The sequence below is a fragment of the Chenopodium quinoa genome, unplaced genomic scaffold (assembly GCF_001683475.1).
Source record: "Chenopodium quinoa cultivar QQ74 unplaced genomic scaffold, ASM168347v1, whole genome shotgun sequence".
NCBI lineage: Eukaryota > Viridiplantae > Streptophyta > Magnoliopsida > Caryophyllales > Amaranthaceae > Chenopodium > Chenopodium quinoa.
The window spans coordinates 430526-440656 of NW_018743918.1; the positions used below are offsets into that span (position 1 = coordinate 430526).

General features: G+C 37.2%; 2 protein-coding genes across 2 annotated transcripts; one reads left to right on the plus strand and one right to left on the minus strand.

Annotated features, from left to right (window-relative positions):
* Positions 1 to 4053: 4053 nt before the first annotated feature.
* LOC110687060 (protein MAINTENANCE OF MERISTEMS-like) lies at positions 4054 to 7620 on the minus strand. The gene is made up of 3 exons (XM_021863688.1): positions 7549 to 7620; positions 4238 to 5923; positions 4054 to 4155 (listed from the first exon to the last, which is right to left on the minus strand). Exons 1-3 carry the CDS (start codon positions 7618 to 7620, stop codon positions 4054 to 4056), a joined length of 1860 nt encoding a protein of 619 aa, XP_021719380.1.
* On the plus strand, positions 6981 to 9847 carry LOC110687064 (ethylene-responsive transcription factor ERF054-like). Its single transcript, XM_021863692.1, has one exon. It carries the CDS (start codon positions 7937 to 7939, stop codon positions 9119 to 9121), a length of 1185 nt encoding a protein of 394 aa, XP_021719384.1. The 5' UTR covers positions 6981 to 7936; the 3' UTR covers positions 9122 to 9847.
* The last annotated feature ends 284 nt before the right edge of the window (positions 9848 to 10131 follow it).

Consider the following 10131-nt stretch of genomic DNA (forward strand, 5'->3'; position numbering starts at 1 on the left):
CCTAAATTTTCTATTTTTAAAAATCGTGAAATTTTCCGACGGGTCTTGGGTCATGGACGGCGAGTGGAACGTACGTACGCCGGAAAATGCGTCGGATCATTCTGTAAGTTTTTTTTTTATTTTCGGTAATTAGGACATCCGCCTAAAATTTCTGGATGTCCTAGGTACATCCGCCTAAAATTTCCGGATGTACCATGGAACATCCGGAAATTTCAAGCGGAAGATAGGATCCGCCTAAAAAATCCGGATGTTCCATGGTACATCCGGAAATTTTAGGCGGATGTACCAAGGGACATCCGGAAATTTTAGGCGGATGTCCCTATTCATATATTTTTTTTTTTAAATGTTAAGTAAGTTTATTTAATTTTTTTTATGTTTATAAAGTTTTTTTTTATGTATTTTTTTTTCGTGGTCTTGTGATTATTGTTGTGATTTAGTATTTGATAATTAATGTAATTTTGTTGTATTAATCTGATTATTAGTAATATGTTTATTTTTTGTTTCATTGTTATTATTATTATTTATATTATTATTATTATTGAAAATATTATTATTATTATTATTATTATTATTGTTATTATTATTATTATTATTATTATTATTATTATCGTAGTTGTTGTTGTTGTTGTTGATATTATTGTTGTTGTTGTTGTAGTTGATATTATTATTGTTGTTGTTGCTGTTATTTTTATTGTTGTTGTTGTTGATATTGTTATTATTAATTAGTAGAAATATAATTTTAATATTATTATTATTATTATTATTAATATTATTATTATTATTATTATTATTAATATTATTATTATTATTATTATTATTATTATTATTAATATTATTATTTATTAATTAATTAATGTTATGGTCTTATAAAATGTTTTGTAGTTGTTATTATAATTTTTTATTATCATTAATATTGTTATTGTTTTGTATTTGTTGTTATTATTATTAGTATTGTTATTAGTATTGTTTTTATTATTATTATTATTATTAGTATTGTTTTTATTATTATTATTATTATTATTATTATTATTATTATTATTATTATTATAATAATTATAATAATAATTATTATTATTATTGTTATTTTGACATAAAGCATGTTTTGTTTAATTTGTATAGGATATGGAATCTGAGGAAGGCAGTGACGGTGTAAATTATAGTGGGAATTTTGTCACCGATACGTTTTTTCCTACATTTGACGATGCAGTTACATGGACTGATGGTGTTTCCATAAAATTGGGATTTCTATTGGTGAAATCGTCTTATAACAAAACCAGAGATGGTCGGCCGTATCGGTATTTGCGATGTGATCGGTCACGAAGGAGCAAGCCGAGAGATTTGGATAACACGATACGGAAGGACACCAAAACCAAAGCTAATGGTTGTCCATTCCACATCAAGATATATTATGATGTTAGCACCGAAAGTTAGAAGATCATTGCGAAAAATGATCACACCGGGACACATAACCACCCAATGATTTTGTACCCAGAGGGTCACCGTAAAGTGAGCAGATTGAGTCCGGGTGCAAAACAGGTTGTGCGGGACATGACAAAGTCCAAGGTTGCTCCCCGTAACATCATGTCCACTATTGCCGAGAAATTTCCTGATGATCATCCAAACATCCGACACATTTACAATTGCCGAAATGACTTCGGGATGGAGATGTCCGAAGGAAGAGGAGTTGTTCAGCAATTTATTCATCTGGCGAGAGAGTAAATACATTTACTGGGTCACGAACGATGATCACAACGTTTTGCAACATGCATTTATGGTGCACCCGATCATGGTCAACATACTCCGCACATACCCACATGTCATAGGTATGGATTCTACTTACAAGACCAATCTATATAACATGCCTTTCTTTGAGATAGTAGGCGTGACACCGACAAACCAGAATTTTCTAGTTGGATATGTTTTCATGCGCGACGAGTGCACGGCTAGCTATCGGTGGCTGTTGTAGAGATTAAGGGAGTTGATTGGGTTTGATATAGAGCCATCTGTATTTATTTCAGACCGTGATCTTGGGCTATGTGCGGCTTTGAGAGAAGTCTTTCCAGGGACGTTACATTTACTCTGTCTATGGCACATCAACAGAGATGTGGAGGCTAAGGTGACGAAGATGTTTGGAAACAAGACGGTTGGTGTCAGTTTTAGAGCTGGGAGATGGTTCAAAATCGTGAATGCAACAACACAGGTGGAGTATGATTGTGCTCTAACTGCCATGCAAGTGAGGTGGGGAAAATATCCGGAAGTGATTCAGTATGTTCAGAGAACATGGCTTTGTCATAAGGAGAAATTTGTGAAATTTTGGACGAACCAGATTCTTCATTTTGGTAACACCACCAACTGCAGAGTTGAGAGCCAACATTCAGCAGTGAAAACTTGGTTTGAATCATCCACAGGTTAGTTGTATTATTTTATTAGTTGTTCTCGTTGTTACGTAATTGTAATTGTATTTGAATTTACTAATTAGAATCATTGGCAGGTGCTTTGGATACCGTATGGTCCCGAGTCCATTGTCATATCGATAATCGCATCATACAAATTTTTAATGAGTTGGAGGCATCAAGGTCTAAAATTTGTCAGATGTACAGACAGTTGCCACTGTCACGTAGAAACGGCAAAGTGTCTCAACATTTCATGAAAGTTTTGGATAAGGAGACAAAAGGATGCGGGATTTGAGTTACCAGGTCCATGAACGGTGCGGATGTGCTATGCGTGTGACCCATGGTCTTCCATGTGCTTGCCAGATACATGATTTGATAGTTTCACAGACAGGATTGTATAGCAGCCAAATTCATTCTTTTTGGAAGATACTGGTTATTGGTGATGGTGTTAACATTCCTGAAGTGGTAAATGATTCGACCGAGGAGGCTGCACATTTTCGGTCCCTAATCGATGAAGTCATGGAAAGTGACCCGGCCGTACGTCGAAATGTAACGTTAATCATTGAAGAGGAGCTACATCCAGATTATTCACACCTTGAAGAACCACATATCAACCTTAACACTCGTGGTCGACCGAAGAGAAATAACACTAGGCGAGATCGTAGCTATTTCGAGCATGTGAACCGTCAACACACTCAACGTGGTGGTGACCCAGAGCCAGGTAATACTAAAATTCTATATTTAATATAAAAATATGTAAACTTAATACTTGTAGCTTTACTAATAATTTATCTTTTAATTTTGTGTTGTAGATCCAAGTGACATTAGTCAATGCAGGTATTTGAACTTGCTTCCAGCCCCAATGTTGCCGTACATTACATTTTGGAAGGATGTCATCGGTGATGGGAACTGTGGCTTTCGTTGTGTCGCCGACTTCTTCTTTGGCGATCAAAATCTGTGGTTTGACGCTCGGGAAACAATAGCGAACGAGATCGCTGGTCATCCTGCCTTGTACGAACGGATTTACGGGCTTGGGCGACTTTGGATGAACGTGGAGCATATTCAATGGGATGGTGGGGCTGTCGGGGAGCGACATTGGATGGTTACAATTCAAGATTTATTTCCTATTGCTACGTGGTTCAACGCAAGGGTGATTTGTCTCGGAGTAGGCCTAGTACCAACTTACTACTACCCATGCATCACAGTCTTACCGCTTAGGGCACGCAACGGGGTTCGGTCACCGACTCGAGAGTTTGTGATTGCTACAGTTGGTGGATAACATTTTATCCGTCTTGACCTTGTACCTGATTCACCACTCCCGCCGATCGCCGGTTGGTGGACGGAACACCACGAGGATAGTGTCAATGGATGGGATCAAGCATATCAATTGAGAAGGGACATGTGGGATGCATTAGTTAGGTAGTTTGTAATGTACATTCACTAACTTTGAACATTTGTAAGAAAATTAGAATTATGAAATTAATTTTAAATGTATTTGCTTTTAATCTAACATGATATGCAACAAAACATCAAATATAAAATAAAATAAGTGTCCAGTTTATACATTACATTTAAAAAAAATTAAAAATAAGTTCATAACATAATTAAAACCACTAACAGAACATCTAATCAACATAATCTAAAGTCCCATTTTTGACTTCTAATCAAATACAAGCTGCTCAGTCATTGATCGAGTCTCACTCGACATTTCAGGATACTCAGCTAGTGCTCTTTGGTGAATCTCCATGGACCGACCCATCCACTGCAAATCAAACAATAACATATTATAAACACAAAAATTCATAGAAGTCATTGTTAATATAATAATAAGCATAAATACTTACGTAATCAGCGTTAGTCCGCTCAGGCAGGTTTCTTGTAACTCCTACACCTGGAGATACCCGCGGGTGAGAAAACCTGTACATCCACTGCATGTAACCAGGCGCAACCAAAGGAGCTGCAGCACTAAGCCTGGGTAGGACACCTAAAACAACACTCTGAGATACCCCAGGGACAAACCTATTCCACATCACAGCTGTCATCTCAGTCGAGAAGTCTACCCGATACATCTTCAAGTTAGTCGGCCTCTTGGCCTTCTCTGGCCTGATGATCTCGCGGGGAATGCCGTGCACGAAACCAAGCTGGCGCACCACTCTATCAGGCATGTGCGGCTCAATGATGTTACGGTACTGGATGCAGCCAATGAATAAAATGGGGGGCACTCGTAATGCAGGATCAGCTCCGTACGGTAGCCAGTTCACCTCACGGTCAGTAAGCGCATCAATCCTAGTACGAAAAGCTAACAGGCGCTCCAGGTTCTTGCTAGGACATCCCGCTCCAACATCCCAAGCAGACGCACGAGGCATTTGAAGGTCCCGGGTCAAGGTACCCTGTTGTGGCCGAAAGCACGGAAAGTACTCGTAAATCCACGCTTGCAGAAGCGTGAGACAACCAGCAATCGAATCAGCACCTTTCCGTAATGTCGTGCCCAGTTGTTGATACAAGTAGGCCAGTGCAGCTGTTCCCCAAGCATACTCGTTAATAGGAACATCCGTGTGACATAGCTCGTGGAGGAAGGAAGGATGCGTACGGTTACCACTCTTGTCTACAAACAGTGTACCTCCAAGCACTAACCACAAGTATGCATCAAGCTGCTCACTAAAATCCCGGTCAACCGCCAATGTTGACTCAAAAATCATATCAGTCAACACCCCACTACCCTGCCAAATGGTCTTTGTGCCGCAAACCTCAGACAGATCATCAGGAGTCATATCCATGGTGATCGAGCACGCGTCCCGTAACACGTCCGTGCTAGGAGTAGTGGTCACCATATTGCCTGCAACCCGTAATCTAAGTATGTTGTACACGTCGTGCAGCAAGATCGTAATCTCCCCAAATGGCATGTGAAAGGTGTTCGTATCTGGCTGCCACCTCTCAACAAAAGCTAACGGCCAATCAAGTCTCTTAAACATCAGGCCGGGCAAGTGAGACAACCAACTAGCATCATTCGCCGCAAGGTCCTCCACATATTGATGACCTCGCCAAGTGAACAAGTCAGAACATAACTTTTTCCTACTCAAACAACGCAAAACACTACGCTCCTGCTCCATCCAGATATACTGTGCCACGTGACCGCCAAAACTAGGGATAACTGACCCATCCTCAGGCCCACCCAGCATCGGTTCCTGCACTAACCATGCCTCTGCAGAGCTGGAAGTAGGTTGACTCGATCCACTACCAACAAATCTCCCAGACTGACCCCTATATACCATATGGAAATCCTGAGGGTCCTGTTCTTCATCCCGGTCACCAGCATCACTAGCCGAACATTCTTCTTCCTCGTTAGATATGGGTGCTCCACTTGCAGAGTACAACGACCGACTACTACCAGACTGTTGGTCTCTCGACCAACCACTAATAGACCCGTATTGCTGCTGCTCGGGCTGAAGTGGTGAAGATCGAGATGTCTGTCTCCTAACAGACGCATTCAGACGTCGTGATATTGCATGTCGAGCACCAAAACCCTCGATCTACATAAAATAAAAAAAATAATCCGATTTTAGTAATAATAATAATAATAATAATAATAATAATAATAATAACAATAATAATAATAATAATACTATTATAACAACAACAACAACAATAACCATAATAACAATAATAACAACAACAACAACAACAACAACAACAAATATAAATTAACAACAACAAATAAACTTAACAACAACAATAACTAACAACAATAACTAACAACAACAACAACAACAACAAATACAAATTAACAACAACAACAATAACCATAATAACAATAATAATAACACTAATATCAACAACTATAATACTAATCATAATTAAAAATATTAATAATAGTACTACTAATAACAATAATAATAATATTATTATAACAACAACAACAACAACAACAACAAAAATTAAACAACAACAATAACCATAAAAACCCTAATATCAAATTAGTTTAATAATAATACTAATCATATTTTTAAAAATAATAACACTAATAATAATAATAAAAAAACTAAAAATAATAATAATAATAATATCAACAATAATAATAACAATAATAATAATAATAATAATACTAACCATAACACTTCAAAATAACAACAAAAATAACAAAATCCAAAAAAAAAACAAATTAACAACAACAACAATAACCTTAACATTAATAATAAAAACCTAATATCAACAAAATAATAAAAATTATCATATTTTCAAAAATAATTAAATTACAAAATATACTAACCATAATAATAACAACAACAATAATAATAACAATAATCACCATAACACTTCTAAATAACAAAAAAAAAAACAAAATCCAAAAAAAAAAATTTAAATTAACAATTTTATTAACGGGCAAAAAAAAAAAAATGGTAGTTCCGCCCAAAAATTCCGGAAGTTCCATGGAGGATCCGCCTTCCGCCCAAAAATTCCGGATGTTCCATGGAGGATCTGGAATTTCCAGGCGGATCCTCCATGGAACTTCCGGAATTTTTGGGCGGAAGTTCCACGGATCCGAAATTAAAAAAAAATAAAAAAATTACCTCTTCGCCACCATCGCCGCCGCTGCCACCAGCGCCGCCGAAGCTCCTCCCTCCGAATCTCAGCCTAATCCGCCTCGAATCACCCTTTTTTTTGTGTTTATGATGATTTTTATTTTTTTTAAAAATGAAGAAAAATTTTTGAATTTTTTTTTTTAAATAGAGTGTTTTAGAGAGTTAGAGAGTAAGAGAGTTGGAGAGTAAGAGAGTTAGACAGAGAAGTAAGAAAGTGAGAAATGTTGGTCGGGAAGGAAAAAAACCGTATTTATATATTAGGGGTAAAATTGGAATTTCAAGACAAAAAAGGAGCGTTACCCGGTAAAATGGGAGCGACAAATAACAACACCCATGTTAGAAGAGGGGCAAGATTATACTATAAAGTTTATGAAGGGAAAGAAAAAGAAAAATCTATAAAGTTTATGTGAAAGGAACCGTGTGGAGCCCAACCAAAAGAAAACAGATCGTGAGACAAAAAAATCTAATACTTGGCTTCCTATAAAAGCCTGCTGACAAACTCAAGTTGCTTCTAAATTCTTCAAAACAGACCCCATTCTCAGATTTTTCTCTTACAACATTCTTCTCCTCCAAACTTTCTTCCCCTTCAAATTTCTCCTGTCCATTATTCTAGAACCACCAACTTGCTTACTGCATATTCTCCGCATCTCAATTTTAACCTTGAAGATTTAGAGGATGCAGTATAAAATATTCTATGCCTTTCATTTTTATTGATTCTAGTTGAATTTCAGCCTGGAATCAGCTCATCTTAATCGAATCCTCATCTTTAAAATCCTTCCTCCTTGTTAGTATATTTTCTTTATCCTTCCTATGATTAGGTTCCAATATTGGACTTCTTTTTCGGCCGAAAACATTTGTATAATATTGAACGGCATCTTCACAAGGTATTTAGGTAGGTAACTAGCAAGCAAGCAATTTTAAGGTTCTAATAATTTTGATCTTTTCTTAAGAGAAAATCGAAACATGTCCAGTAGAAAGGCGAAGGAGATGATTGAAGGGACCGAGAATATGGGGAAGACAGTATGGGATAGAGATAAAGGGAAAGGAAATAATCAACAACAGCAATGGTCGCCAGTTTTTGGTGAAGCGTCCAGTGCTGCTGCAGGACGTCCCTCTAAGAAAATTCGAAGTCCGGAACGCCAGTTTATTCCATCCTCGCAATCACAGCTTTTTAATCCTTACCCTTTTACAAATACTTCTTCAAAGATTGCATTTCCATTTACATTTGATGGTTCTTCCAATCAAATGAATCAACCTCAGTTTTCTGATTTAAACACACAAACAATTCCACTACAGCAGCAGCAGCAGATGATCTCGTTCAATCAAGGTTGTGGATATCAGTATCCGTATCAGCATACATCGTTGAATCAACAAATGCAGCAACTCCAATATTGGAGTGAAGCATTGAATTTAAGTCCAAGAGGAAGATTAATGATGATGAACAGATTTGCCAACCAAGGATTTGGACGGCAAATGCCTCAAGGGGGAACCCCGGTGCCGCCTATCTCAACCACCAAGCTATATCGCGGCGTGAGACAGCGGCACTGGGGGAAATGGGTGGCAGAAATACGCCTCCCACGAAACCGAACACGGCTATGGCTCGGCACCTTTGACACTGCAGAGGATGCCGCCTTAGCATATGACAGGGAGGCATTTAAGTTACGAGGGGAGAATGCAAGGCTCAATTTCCCTGAGCTTTTTCTTAATAAAGGTAATAGTACTACACCTTCATCATGTACTCAACCTCAAGAAATGGAAGCCCCACCACCACCACCACAACCGACCCCGGTAGAGGTAGAGCCAGAGGTATCCTCTGGAGCTGCTTCAAGCAGCGATGTGACAGTGATGAGCGATCCAGCTCAGACTGCAGGGGAAGGCAGTTCCGAGACCTCCGAATGGCCTTGGAAAGAAATGACTGATGCTTGGTTGAATGCAATTCCAGCTGGTTGGGGACCAGGAAGTCCTGTTTGGGATAATTTTAGTGATAATAATCTTTTCCTGCAACAAAATAACCTGTTTGCGTCGAATTTAAGTCACCCTGTTTATCATCAAGTGCAACAAAATCAACAGGAAGAAGTCTTTGGTCCATCACCATCTTATTCTCCTTCTTGTCCTATGAGGCCTTTTTTCTCTAAGGATCAAGACTAGTTTCTTCTCTTTACCCTTTCTATTTTTACTTAAGATTCCCATTTTCATTTTTCATTATTCATAGGTTTTGTTACCCACTTTCATTTACCATTTCCTCTGTTTCTTCTATTCTTCTTCACACTTCTCTCTTTTTAGAATAACTTGAATGTTGTTTGCATTACTCTAAGGCCTATATCACTTTCTACTTCTATCACATCTAAATACATTGGCTTGTGATTTTTTTAATAAAGCCAGTGAATCCCATCCATCTGCTAGCTGCATGTAGGCTGTTTATTATCAAGCCATTTGCAAAAGTAATAGTCCCCATTTAGGTGTCACATCACTAATTGACTTTTAATCTCAGACAGATGCAGTTTTTCTTCAGAGAAACAGTTGATAGGAGTAGTTGGTAAAAAGAGCCATCCTTCTTTCGTAGTTGGTCCTTCCATCTCAAGCTATGCATTTTTCAGTAGCTAAAGATGGTTCTCATTTTTTTTTTCCTTAATTTTTTCAGATTTATTATATTGCTTTGGTAGTAGACTAGTAGTGATTAATACTATAATTAGGTATATCATTTTCGGATTATGTATTAATGTTGGTTGTTGATTTTGTATGTTCCTTATTGACACTTTGTGTTATTCTCATATGTTTGTAATATATTATATGGTTTGCGACTAAACAAACATATCATGTACTATATAAGCATATTAATTTAATGTTTGAGATATTTAGGGCTTCATTTGAAAATTATATTCCTGAATAAATGGTGTAGCCGTCCTTGAAAATACTACTAAACAAATCAAAGTCATAGTGTACCTTTCGTGTTGATAAGAGTTATCATACTACTCCGTATCAAGTTAGAACACATTTCTATTATATACCCGAATGTATAATTTATTTAAAATTAATATTTTATAGGTATAATTTTTGTATACTCCCTTTATATTTAATTACTACCTCCGTTAACTTTTATTTGTAATTTTGGAATATTTTATGTCTCACAAATAATACCCCAAAATTGCAAATAAAAG

What these genes read in the sequence shown, in the direction of transcription:
- LOC110687060 (XM_021863688.1), bottom strand. Translation starts at nt 7,620, where the DNA reads ATGCGGAGAATATGCAGTAAGCAAGTTGGTGGTTCTAGAATAATGGAC. An exon ending in GAAATTTGAAGGGGAAGAAA is followed by an intron (nt 5,924 to 7,548) that starts GTTTGGAGGAGA and finishes TATTTTATGTAG; the next exon opens with ATCGAGGGTTTTGGTGCTCG. An exon ending in AGCGGACTAACGCTGATTAC is followed by an intron (nt 4,156 to 4,237) that starts GTAAGTATTTAT and finishes TTTGATTTGCAG; the next exon opens with TGGATGGGTCGGTCCATGGA.
- LOC110687064 (XM_021863692.1), top strand. Translation starts at nt 7,937, where the DNA reads ATGTCCAGTAGAAAGGCGAAGGAGATGATTGAAGGGACCGAGAATATG.